The sequence below is a fragment of the Mesoplodon bidens genome (genome assembly GCF_964165515.1).
Source record: "Mesoplodon bidens genome assembly, chromosome: 6".
NCBI classification, from domain to species: Eukaryota; Metazoa; Chordata; class Mammalia; order Artiodactyla; family Ziphiidae; genus Mesoplodon; species Mesoplodon bidens.
Genome location: NC_138162.1, coordinates 110,714,161 through 110,727,387, shown reverse-complemented (window position 1 = coordinate 110,727,387; position 13,227 = coordinate 110,714,161). Strand labels below are relative to the sequence as shown.

At 53.3% G+C, this 13,227-nt stretch overlaps 1 protein-coding gene across 3 annotated transcripts; it reads left to right on the top strand.

Annotated features, from left to right (window-relative positions):
* Positions 1–392: 392 nt before the first annotated feature.
* SOX7 (SRY-box transcription factor 7) lies at positions 393–11,401 on the top strand. Of its 3 annotated transcripts, none has more exons than XR_014016078.1 (3): positions 393–789; positions 4,204–5,533; positions 10,724–11,401. XR_014016078.1 is itself a non-coding variant. In XM_081237010.1 (2 exons), the coding sequence occupies exons 1-2, from the start codon at positions 552–554 to the stop codon at positions 5,139–5,141; spliced, it is 1,176 nt and encodes a 391-aa protein (XP_081093136.1). In that variant the 5' UTR covers positions 393–551; the 3' UTR covers positions 5,142–6,983. The 3 variants fall into 3 exon arrangements, 1 of the variants encoding a protein (XP_081093136.1); XR_014016079.1 differs by lacking the exon at positions 10,724–11,401 and adding an exon at positions 5,696–6,983; XM_081237010.1 differs by lacking the exon at positions 10,724–11,401 and having other exon boundaries at positions 4,204–6,983.
* Positions 11,402–13,227: the final 1,826 nt, after the last annotated feature.

Genomic DNA, 13,227 nt, shown 5'->3' with positions numbered 1-13,227 from the left:
GTAGGTGTGTTGTATCACAGGCCGGGATTCACGGTCAAAGTCACTCGTGCCCGGCCACCCCCAGCGAAACCTGTTTGGCTTCTATTCTCCGTAGGATTCCACACGCGGGAGAAGCTGGCGGAGCCTGGCCCAGGGAGGCCGCGGCCAGTCGGACAGGGGGCTGGAGTCCTGCTCCCGGCCAGCGGCACCTGAGAGGGGAGCGGGCGGGCCGAGCGGCGGTCCCGTGGCTGCAGGGCGCGGATCCCCGGGAGGGACCTGGGAGGCGGAGGGGCGGGCCGGGGGCGGGCGCGGGGGAAGCGGCCCTCCCTCCCACCTCCCCTCCCAGCAGGTCGGAGCCGGGACGCGGCGGCCCGGGACGCAGGGAGGGGACCCGAGTCGAGAAGGAGGGAGGGGCCGCGCCGCCTTCGAGAGTCATTGGAGGACGCGGCCGCCCGAAGCTGATAAATAAGGGGCCGGGCCGCGGCTGCCGGCCAAGCTGGACGCCCCGACCGGTGCGAGGGCCAGGTCAGCGCCGGCCCGTCGACGCGAAGCGAGGCGACCCCCGCGCGCCCATGGCGTCGCTGCTGGGAGCTTACCCGTGGCCCGAGGGGCTCGAGTGCCCGGCCCTGGAAGCCGAGCTGTCGGACGGGCTGTCGCCGCCGGCCGCCCCCCGCCCGCCAGGGGACAAGGGCTCGGAGAGCCGTATCCGGCGGCCCATGAACGCCTTCATGGTGTGGGCCAAGGACGAGAGGAAACGTCTGGCGGTGCAGAACCCGGACCTGCACAACGCGGAGCTCAGCAAGATGCTGGGTGAGCGAGCGGGCGGGGCGCGGCCCGGGGTCGGCGGGCGGGGGGCTGGCGGCTGGAGGCCGGGCGGGGTGGGCCAGACCCGGCGTGGGGCGCGCGCCGTGCCCGCGAAGTTGGGCATCGGGGCGAGCGTGAGTGTGCGCTCGGGGACGGGGATTCCGAGCAGGGGTGCCCGGACAAGACCCAGAGCGAACCCGCGTGGCCCTCCGGGGTGGCCGGAGAGGCCCCCTCGCTGGGACGGGAGCCGAGTTAGGGGCCCCGCGCGCACAGACGGGCCGGGTCGGAAACGCCGCGGCTGGGTGCACCGGGCGTTCGCCAGGCGTACTGGAGCGGGAGACCCTCTCATTCCCTGAACTCCACCGCGGGCACAATCGCAGAGGGTGGTCGTAACTCTCATTAACGAAGATTCGTGAAGAGAGACCTGCGGGGACGCATTCCTGCTTTACCTCAATTATTAAACCGACAGCAAAGCGGACTTGATTCGAGCCTCGGTTTCTCAGTCTCAGGAGTGTAGAAAATGTGATTCGGATGCTTAGCGCGGCCAGTGGGGGTCTGATCTGGAGCCCAGCCGCTTCTCGCGGGCTGCTGTGCGGTCCCAGCCCCGGCGGCGGGACTGGGGACAGAGATAAGCCAGGCCCAGGAGCCCAGAGAAAAGATGTTCTCGGGGGTTTCTTCTCTCTCCCTTGACAGGAGCTGAGCATTTATCACCTCCGCCCAACTCCTAACCTCTTTGCCCTTCAACGTGGTTTTTATTCATTTCGACGGATGGGAACGTTTCAAAGCACTTTGTGTGCCCAGCGGGCCCCAGGCCCTGTGAGAAGGGACAGTGTGTGGTCACCCGAGGCTGGCCCTGCCCTCTGCAACCCCACCCGGCCCAGGCTGCAGCCTTTTTCCTTTTTCCATTGGAGCTCGGGGCACCTTCCCCAGATCCGTGGAGTCATGAGGGCTGACACCCACCTTCGTGCGGGCTAAAGCCACTGGCCCTCCGGCGGCAAGGGTCCTCGTGCAGTTAGGCGCCCTTTCAAAGCAGCTGATGGAGTGCTGGTCTCAAAGAGCCTCCTACCCCCCGGCCCAGCCCCGTGGCTAGCTGTGCCCGGGATGAATTAGTGAGCCAGTGTCTTAGTGAGCCCCTTCCCCCATAAAAAATATTTAAAATCATACTTTATACTGTGTTGGCATAAAGAAAACTATATTAATATATACAATAATAAAACATTTCTTCAAGCAAAAAGTTTACATTTTTCTTCAGGTTTCCAAAGAAATGAAAACACCTTTTTTGTTTGTGGGCCCCTAAAAGTTTTTCTTTTGGTGAGCCCAGGTGCCATGCCTTTTGCCCAAGCACAGCCCTTGTGACCAGGATAGAGCAGGCCCAGGCCAGGGATGGGAGAACTCAAGCTGGGGAGCCTTGCAGGATTAGGGCTGCCTGCTCTCAGGGAGAGGACAGGCAAAGGGACTTGGGTGACAAACGCTTCCTGTGAGCTGATCCTTGTTGGCAGTTGGCACTTAGGCTTCCAGAGGTTACAGTGCATTTTGCAGGAAAGACACTGATTCCTTCCTGCTTAACCACACAGCCCCTGGCACTAGGCAAAGGAAACCAACGTGGTGTTGCTTTGAAAAATGTGGACTTTCTACACCTGCTACTAGGGGAGCAGCAGGATGATCTATTTCCACCCCAAGCCCATGATCTCGCCCAGCCCTTTCCTTTCTGACTTAGGAAAGGGAAGGGGCTGAATGTGAGAGCCCAGACTTTTTTGACTATTAGCTCTGCAATCTTTAACATTAAAAACTTCACCCAGTAGCACTGGTATTTTTTATGTTATGAGTGAGAAAGCATGGAAAGACAGTTATACATTTAGTGGTTTTAAAAATAAACCTATGTTTTATGAATACTACAATATCCAGGTGCACTTAGAAACTAGAGTCACATTTTATATTCAGTCCATAGTCAGGGTGTGGGTGTATCTGGGTCTTAGGCCTCTTGCCACGACTGTGGCCTCAGCCACACTCTGGAAACGAATAGCCAACCCCAAATCTGGAGTTCCTGACACTCTTCAAGTTGCCTTTTTAAGTGATAGCTAATTGTATTAATTGACAAGTCTGTCGGAATAGTTATAAACTTTCATCCCAACAGGAGAACGCCTTGAATAATTACCCTTGTCCAGCCCCCTCTGTGGACCCAGCACACATGGCCAGCCAGTACACAGCTCTGGACTCGGCCCTGTGCAGAGTGCTCTGGGTGGGAGATGTGGCCCCTTTCCTTCCAGGGCTTGGAGGAGGGAGCTGCCCTCTGGGCTAGTTTGTCTCAGACTTCAGGATACAGTAGAGTCATGGGAGAACTTGTCAAGTTATAGAATCCCAAGCCCACCCTAGGAGGTAACAATCTAAGGGGTCCAGAAGCAGCCTTTAGAAAACCTGCGGCGGGAGGGATGTGCAATGTACTTCGAGAGAGAAAGAGATACTAAAGCGATTCACAAAACAACACGTAAGTGAATAAGGATGAATAGAAAATACATGTAAAACCAGCATTTTCGCACCAGTGGGATACACGTGTGCGATGCTTCTTCAGGAGAGAGTTTTGAGTTGCGTAACATCGCTATATATGTTTTATAGCGAGGAAAACAGAGACCAGGGGAAGGTAAGGGATTTGCTTCTGTACAGGGCGTCAGTGGCTGAGCAGGTGCCCCCTGCCATGGTCAGAGGGTCCTAAGTGGACAACCGGAAGCCATAGCTTGTGTGCGTGTGCGTGCGTGTTGCATGCAGTAGGGTCCTATTTGACTTTCAGATGTAAGGGATAATCCTCTGATGCCCTAAGTGAGATCATGTAATTTACGTCCATCTGTAAAACTATTAACTGAGCCTGAGTTCCCTGACAAGAAAGCCTGTGAGATTTATGCCACAAATAAATATTATAGCATCACTTCCTGATGGGGCAGCGATAATCAAGGAAGACAGAGTTTTCACTAAAATGCACAAATGATTAGCACTGACCCTCAGAGGGTAAAGGCAGCCCAAATCAATGTTGTAGTCGTGACATGTTTTTCTCCTGTCGGTGACGTTGGGTCAGGTGGGCGTTTCACCGAGAATCCCACAGTGTTGATACGTTCGCGTTATCTGGTGGCTTTGACAGGAGAGGTGCCAGTGACTGTGTGCCTAGCTGGTACGAGCGCCTTGGGGCGTGCAAGCGGGAGAGGTTGGTTTGGCCTCACTGTGCGTGCAGGACGTGGGCTGGGAAGAGGATGCGAGGAGTGCGGTGCGTCCTGTGCGGAGGGGGGACCGCGGGGTGGGGGGGGGGACGGGGGACGGAGGCGGCCGGCGTATAGCATGTGCGATGCTCCGAGGCCGAGTCGGAGACAGGTGCATGGGCCGTCCCGAGCCGCGCAGAGGCTGAACGCGGCCTTCTCTGACTTGTGTGAGCAGGAAAGTCGTGGAAGGCGCTGACACTGTCCCAGAAGAGGCCCTACGTGGACGAGGCGGAGCGGCTGCGCCTGCAGCACATGCAGGACTATCCCAACTACAAGTACCGGCCGCGCAGGAAGAAGCAGGCCAAGCGCCTGTGCAAGCGCGTGGACCCCGGCTTCCTGCTCAGCTCGCTCTCCCGCGACCAAAACGCCCTGCCCGAGAAGCGGGGCGGCGGCCGGGGGGCGCCGGGGGAGAAGGAGGACAGGGGTGAGTACTCCCCGGGCTCCGCGCTGCCCGGCCTGCGGGGCTGCTTCCACGAGGGCCCGGCCGGCGGCGGCGGCGGCGGCGGCGGCGGCACCCCGGGCAGCGTGGACGCCTATCCCTACGGGCTGCCCACCCCGCCGGAGATGTCGCCCCTGGACGTGCTGGAGCCGGAGCAGAGCTTCTTCTCCTCCCCCTGCCAGGAGGAGCATGCGCATTCCCGCCGCATCCCCCATCTGCCCGGGCCCCCCTACTCTCCGGAGTACGCCCCCAGCCCTCTCCACTGCGGCCATCCCCTGGGCTCCCTGGCCCTCGGCCAGTCCTCGGGCGTCTCTATGATGTCCACCGTGCCCGGCTGCCCCCCGTCTCCTGCCTATTACTCCCCAGCCGCCTACCCTCCTCTCCACTCCAACCTCCACGCCCACCTGGGCCAGCTCTCCCCGCCTCCCGAGCACCCCGGCTTCGACGCCCTGGATCAGCTGAGCCAGGTGGAACTCCTGGGGGACATGGATCGCAATGAGTTCGACCAGTACTTGAACACTCCCGGCCACCCAGACTCTGCCGCCGGGGCCGGGGCCCTCAGCGGGCAGGGCCCGGTCTCGCAGGTGACACCGACGGGCCCCACGGAGACCAGCCTCATCTCCGTGCTGGCTGATGCCACGGCCACGTATTACAACAGCTACAGCGTGTCATAGAGCCCGGGGCAGCCCGGCCGGCCCGGCCTGGTCGCAGCCTCTCCGTCCCGCGCGGAGCGGAGCCGAAGCGCAGCGCCCCGGGGTGGGCAGGTCTGCGCGGCCGACCGGCTCTGCGGATCCAGGGCCCTCCGCCCGCCCCCTTCCCCGCCCCGCCCCGCCCCCTGCAGCCTGCGTTTTGAGTATATTCCTTCAAATGAGTTTTCATTGGCCACACCCTGGGAATCAGGCCCGGTCGTGGCTGAAAGACACTGCTTCCCGCGAGAATTTTCACTGACCTCTCCTTCCATTCCTCATCCCGGAAACAAATTCGGGAAAAGGCCGGAAACATTCGCATCTCTCCTGCTTCTGACACAGCCGCAGGGGTACAGCCGTCCTGACCCTTGGTCGTCCAGGTGAGGAGAGCCCTGGGCTAAGATTCAGGGGACCCGGGATCCAATCCCATTTCTGCCTCAGGGGGCTGGTGAAACCCGACTCCCTCCCCTCCCCTTCCAGCCCATCCCCCCCGCCTGTAGAGTGAGGGACAGACGCCGCATCTAAGGCCCCCTCTGCTTCAGGGTTTTCTGATTTAGGATTCTCTCGAGGCCAACACAGGAAGATGAAGTTGGCCTCAGTGAGCTCATTCACCTGCAACCTGGTGACGATTCCATGCACAGCCCAAGGACACCAGGCTGCTGCGCCTGGTCACAATCTTCCAATATGATCATAGTCTTCCAAAAGGACGCTTTGAGAAAAAACACTCACCTTGATTTGGGAAATTAACCCCTGGGGTGAACTGCATCACTGAAAATGAGATTGAATTCAAGATTTAAAACAAACATTTTTTTAGACAAGTTCTTTTTTTATTACACATTTCAAGAGAATATACACAGCCTGAATATATACAGCGTGTGTGAGACACACACAACACACACATCTCCATGCACAGCCTGAATCAGATACTCTTTGCTGTCCTTGGCAGCTTCTCGCCAACCCTCTGTTCCCAACAGCCCAAAGAGCAGGGAACTGGAAAAGAATTTCAGCCCAGTGGTATCACTTTCTTCCAATCTGAATGTGTTGATTTCTTGAGCAGACTTTCATCATGCTCGCCCTTCTGCAGGTGCAAAAGGATCTTCCTTCCTGCAGTCTCCGTCTCCCTTTCCTGGAATTTCTTTTTTCTCTTCTTTTCTGCTCGTTCTCCACCCCTGAATTGGCCACTAATTCAAAGATCCCTTGACTTAAAATTGCAGGCATGATTCCTATGGCAGAAATGGGAATTTGTTCTCCTCACCAGCCAGCTGGTTCTTTGGGTAACATCTTCAGCCCACACATCAAAGCAACTTCCCTTTATTATACTTACTTCCCAAAGAACAGAAATGCACTGTGATTCAGAAAATATTTCTGAGCCCTGACCCCATCCCCAAGACATTTCCATCCTTCCCCCAAGCCTCCTTTGAAGGAACATATCTATCAGTGTGCTAAAAGACAGTTGTTTGTCTTTTGATTTCAGCATATTATTGCCTGTATGAAATATGTAAGTGTTTTATATATCCTCCTATTAGTTTCACCTTATATTTCATATTGTTGAAAGATCCTTTTTTTTTCCTTCCAAGGAGTCCTCTTGTAAAATCTCTTATGTGATTAATCTTTGTGTTATTACTGTATATGACATTTGGTAATAAATAGTAAATCATGGACAATATGATTGGTGCAGTCCAGAATGTATGTTAATAATCTTATAAAACATTATCACAGACATTAAGCTAAACTGTTCCATTTTCTGTAAGAACTACACATGCTTTGGAATGGTTGTAGATATTGATTTGTCTAAAATATTTAATTTAAATAAACGTTTTTGTACCGTGACCATTCTATCATTCGAAATACAGTTTTGCAAAAAGAAAAAGTTTTCAAGGGAGGCGTAGGTATTATGCCCAGTACTCCTTCCAGCACTGGTCAAAATGTTTTCTCCCTCAACTTTTTTATTTTAAAAAGTTATCTTGTAGGAGTGGTTGGTTTTATTTTATGAATTATGGTAAAGAGATAAAGCCTAATTTTACACCTTAGAAGCACTGTTGTTGTCACTGATACTGAAAGAAAAGATGGATTCATAGCCTACTTGCAAAACAGTTTTCTCCTCGAGAGGCATGACTTCACACTTGTAAAGTGGAATGAGGTGGCTGTCAGCTGTCTCAGGATGGGAAGTAGTGCCCAATTATTTGCTTCCTTAAGGCTACCACACTTTCCCCTTCTTTTTGAAATCATCTTTTGAAGAATATTTAGATTGCCCTCTTTACTATGCCTTTATAGATGTGGTACTACAAAAATTGTGTGCTTTCAAAGCTCCGTGGAGTGTTTTGGAGAAGACAGGGGAACACAGGGCTGGGTAATTTAATTAAAGGATATAGCATCTTGTGAGGTTTAGGATGAAAATCCCAGCCAAAAAGTGCCTGGAAAAAAACTGATGATCCCTCAGTCCCCAGGCAGGTCACCGCCTCTGGCTCTTCTCTGCAGGGAAGCCGTTGTAACTTGTTTATGTCAGTAGTAGCCTTGTGTTCTCCCAGGGCCTCTGGGCCAAGGAGTAGGTCTTGGGAGGGTCCGCACAGGCAGGCGTTCATCCTGCAAATTTGATCGTAATCTCTCGTCATTACTTTAATAGCACTTTATAGATGTAGGGAGTTTTACAGCAAGTTTTATGGTCTGTTTCTCATCCCCAGCCCCAGGTGGGGCCCGTCATCACTCCACCCCATCGCACAGTCAGGAACACTGAGGCCCAGGGTGGGAGGTAACACCCTGGAGTCACCCTACCAGCGGAGGCTGAGGTTTCAGCACCTTGTCAGATGCATCTGCTGGCGGTGGAACAGTCTCCCAGCTGAGTCTCCCAGCTCCTTTTATAGAGCTTCACCAGGCATGGGATTACACGCGGCCCATTCGTACCTCTCACAGCCCAGGGAAAGAGGATGGACAAAGAGGAAATGGCAGGGCCCGTGTTAGCTGACCCCCGAATTCCTTGCTGCTCAGGCCCACCACCATGGCCGCTGACCGTGGCCGTCTGCGGGGTCATCAGCTGGCGGGAGGGCTTGTCATGCAGCGTCTGCTGGCCTTGTCTGTGTGTCAGCGTCCGGCCCTGGACGCTGCCAGATGGGCGTGTTTCATTCCAGGCCACACTGTGCGGGGTGGAGGCGTTGTCCCTGCCTCTGGGAGGGCAGGAAACTGGCAGGCGACAGGGCGCTCTCTCACTTTTGCTCAGCTATGAGTGAAACAGTCATGCCCGGAAGCGGGGTGTATTTCAGAGTTTTAGCTGCCCAGCCCGGGGACCCAACTCCCACCCGCCTCCACCCCCCCACCCCCTCCCCGGGACAAAAGCACTTTCGGCTTTGGCTGATGGGAATTGATGGGTGTGCACGGTTATGAGTTGTTTTCCTAAAACATAGATGTTACCACGTCACGCTTTTCCTTAAGACCCTTCAGTGCCTGTGTGTTGCCCTCGGCACACAGGGTGAGTACAGTGGTGGGTCCACAGGGAGCCAGCGAGGTTCCTGGGTGCCGGGAGGGTACTGTGTTCACAAGGCCAGCCCTCCGCCCCTCCCCCACAGTGTCCCTACTGCACGGAAGGCCTATTGTTCTCTGAAAATGCTCTCTTTTCCCATGCTTCCATGCTTTTCCCAGCGCTAGTCCCTGACCAGGGAGACCCTCACTCCCATCACCTGTCTGATGACATCCCACCCACATCCCAGATCCAGATCAGGCGTCCCTACCTGTGCAGGCAGAGGGGCGGGTCACTCTCCTCCCTGAGCTCCCGCAGGACTTGAGCAGATCTGGCACTTACAGCTGGCGTTGGTGTCATCCACCCATGTGCATCTTCCCCAGCAGGGCAGACACGTAGTAGCTGCTCAACAAATAAGTGAATGAATAAATGAATAAGGTAAACATCTGAGAGGTCCTGTAGGTATTCCAGTTAGTCCTGGTGCTAAAGACCTGAAACCTTCTGGGTTCCTAATCTCTCACTCATCTCTCTGGAAACCCAGACTCTGGAGCCCTTGTGTGTGCAGTTCTCAGGGCTCTGAGACTGGATGTGATGCAACCATGGCTGTTCACCCTCCCCTGCTACAATATAGCCTTCAGTAAACAGGTTAGGAGGTGGGCACAGGGGACCAGAGCATGTCCTCTCCTGTCCCATCCTAGGGCAGCAGAATAGAGCTGAGGGTGGATGATTTGCAGCTTTTGTAACTGCCTACCTTTCCTTTCGAAAAAGGTGTGCTGTTGATTTCATCCCAAGTGAAAGGAATTTGGAAGGAAAGAAGGAAGAAAGGAGGGCAGGAAGGGAGAGAGGAAAGAGACATCTATCTATCTATCTATCTATCTATCCATCCATCCATCCATCTATCCATCCATTCACCCATCCACCCACTTCACCTACCCATCTCTCTATCATCTTTCCATCCATCCGCCCACCCACTTATCCATCTATCTGTCACTTTTCTATCTATATCATCTATTGATATTTTAACTCTCAAAAGAAACACAGTCTTTGTAGAAAGTTTAGGGAAAAAAAAACATCATAGAGAAAAAAATAAATCATCTATTTTCAGCAACCTAGAGACATTACTAGTAATTTTTTTACACATATCCACCAAGTCTTTTTTGTTTGTCTGTCTATAGCTCTCCATATACACATGTCTTTAATAATAGACATTTTTATTCATTAATATTAAATAAATGTTTTCCTATGTTCTTAAACTTTTTCTGCAAAAGGTGTTTTCTTTGCGGTTGAAAAATCAATAAGAAAAAATTTCAGAAAAAGAGAAAAATTACCCACTCCGTGACCTTGACATAACTATTTTCTTTTTTTTTAATTAAGAAGAATTTTTTTGGGGCTGTGCTGTGGGGCTTGCAGGATCTTAGTTCCCCAACAAGGGATCAAACCCATGTCCTTGGCAGTTAAATGGTGGAGTCCTAACCACTGGACCACCAGGTAATTCCCAACATAACTATTTTCAACATACTCATTTTTGTATACTGAACTCCCCAGTCCTGTATTCATGTGTTCAAGATACAGATACCATTGGGTTTTGGCTTTATCCTTTCATCATCCTGTTATAGAAGTTTTGCCACTTTGATATCTGTCTTCATATTCATCACTTTTAATTTTTTTTTTTTTTTCTTTTTGCGGTATGCGGGCCTCTCACTGTTGTGGCCTCTCCCGTTGCGGAGCACAGGCTCCGGACGCGCAGGCTCAGCAGCCACGGCTCACGGGCCCAGCCGCTCCGCGGCATATGGGATCCTCCCAGACCGGGGCACGAACCCGTATCCCCTGCATCGGCAGGCGGACTCTCAACCACTGCGCCACCAGGGAGGCCCCATATTCATCACTTTTGATGATAGCACACTACTGCAGTGCATGAATGTGGTTGACTTTACTTGACCATCCCCTTGATATTAGATAACTAAGTTGATGCATTTTCATTTTTGCCATTATAAATAGCACTGCAGTGAACATTTACTTGTTTCTCTCCTTGGCTAGATTCCCAGTGCGGTATCACGGGTCTAAGCTATGAACAAGTTTACAGCTTTTGATCAGACTGCTTGTTTTTTGGCCCTCCCAGCGCATCTCAGCTGGCTGTCGAGGCACAAGATGGCTCCATGCAATTCCCAGAATGAACTCTTCCCTACCAGGAAGAAGGAAAACTCCTGAAGACTGTTTTTAACTAACTCCAATCTGACTATGCTCAGTGGGCTTCCCCTGTCATGCTGGCTTGTCTTCCTGAGGACCAGTTATGTGCTTGCTGCTGGCTTCATTGGCACATTGGAGATGTTCCTTTCCTCAAGTGCCATGTAGATGGCACACCCTTCCATCTACATCAGCTTACTATATGGGGGAAAGGCTTCCTCTATCAGTCAGCACGGGAACTGGGTTGGTCCCCAGAGTCCCCTGGAGCGCAGAGCAGCTGGCTGCATTCACAGGGCGCTCGGAGCTCCAGGTAGTGGGAGAGCATCTGGAAAGAGCCGGAACTTAGGGCAGGGGTGTGGCCTCACACCATCACTGGACTTTGATTGGACTGGGGGTAAATCTCTGGACCTGTTCTCTCATCCAGGACAGGTAGTTTGTGAATTTGTGGGCACTTGAGAAATTGTAAGGCTTTATACACATGTACAGAATAGCTATTGTCTATTTCAGATCTCTTTAAACAATTTAGATTTCTTTTAGGCCCGGAGGCTGGTACTAGTTTAAAAAACCCAGAGTCACGTGTTCAGCAGTTACCACGCTGAGACTGATTGTGCAGCAGAAATAAGGGAACGGACCTCATGAGAGGGGCTTGTAGAGGATCCATCCGTTTCCTTGCTTGGCACTGACCTGGGGTTGACAGAGACTGTTTGGGTCATTGAGTCCACTCCCCTGTCTCTACTGAAGACTGCGTCTTAGCCATTCTCGGCAGACGGGTTTCTATTTGATTGGAGTCCTCTAGAGAAATGGGTTTTCTCTCTGTTAGTTCATCTAACGAATTCCATCATCAAAAAGTTCTTTCTTGTACCTCACCTAAATCCCTCCTGCTCAGTCTAAATCCACATCTGCTTGATGTCATATGAGGAGATTTACGGGATTTGTCCCCAGGAGGTCCTCCCCCTGAAGGCTGGTGGTCACACTCCTTTCCTCCTTGTTATGGGACCATGTTGAGGCCCCGGTGTGGGTTGAGTTTTCCTCCAGATCAGGGCTGTTTTCCCCTGAGCTGGAGGCTGAAGGTCGTAGGGACGTGGGAGGCGGAGGGATGAGGAAGGTTCCATTATACAAACCATGATCGAGGAAAGCGGGGGATCACCCGGGACTGGGAGAGGGGTCTCTGTGGGCACTTCTGGAATGTTCTGCATGTAGGCCTGGGGTGCAGTCATCTCTCAGAGGGCCACACCTGGGCCAAAAGGCGGGTCCCCTAGCTCTGCTCACTGTCCTTTCACTGGTCACTCACCTTCCTTCCATCCGAGGGGCGGGGGGGAGGCACAGGTCTGGGACAAGTGGGGGGACCTTAAAACAAGAAAAATATTCCACTGGATTCTGGAAAAAAATCAGTGGATTCTGATGACTGAAATGTCTTTGCAGCCTCCAGGGGCCTCAGGGAACTGGCTATTGCACCCTAGAGGTTCTGATGACAGGACCTGAGAGGTATGGTCGACTTCCACGGGTGGGTCCTGCCACCAGGGCAGGGGCCCAAAGGCATCCACGTGCTCCACGTGTGTCTCTGCAGTCTGGTTTGTCCTTATCATGTCAGAGAATCCAAGAGAGCTTCGTAGCTCCTCCAATCCAGTTCCGACAAGTGTCAAAACTTTCTTTTTCTTTATTCCCTTCCCTGAAAAATAGAAGCACCAGCTCCCACGTCTCAGGGTGCTGTGAAGGTCCAGGAAAGCGTGTAACATCCTTTAAAATCTGCAAGACAGGGTATGGTAAGATAAAGCAATTTGTTCCGATGAGGACCACCAATCGATCGAGGTGTCCTCATGTAAACAGAGCAGTTACATCTTTACTGGAAAGAATTCTCCTCCCAGCTCTGTGACCTTGAAAAAAAATCACAGAGGTCAGAGCTGGAAGGAACTGTTATCGTGTTGTCAATCCCCAGATTTGATGAAAAAGGAACTGAAGGCCTAGAGAGGTCAGGGGATTCGCCTAAGAGGGAGCTGCTCAGAGCAGAAGCTGGTGAAGGGCCTTGAGTGTAGAGCTGCAGCGGGGAGGGGCCGGGTGAGACCCCTCCCCTTGGGCCCGGAGGGTCAGTCATCCTCAGCAGCGCTGGCTGAGGAGGGCGGCGGAGACAGGGCTGAGGGAGATCCCCACCACCACCACGGGGGCTAGTGGCACAAGTGCAGGGATGCGGGTGTTGGGAAGAAGCGTTCCTGGGAGTGCAGATGGGAGGGGACGCAGGAGTGGGCATGCCTCCAGGAGACTTCCCTAGAAGTTTCTTCCTGGATTCTTGCAGCTTGGCTGGTCTTGGTGGTGCTGGCCCAGGAGAGGGAGCCGGACGTCTGTGGGAGCCAGTGCCCCTTTGTCGTGTTCCTGCCATACTCGTCTGCCCTCTCTGTGACCAGGCTGCCCAGAAAGGCAGCAGGCAGTCCAGGGGCAGCAGAG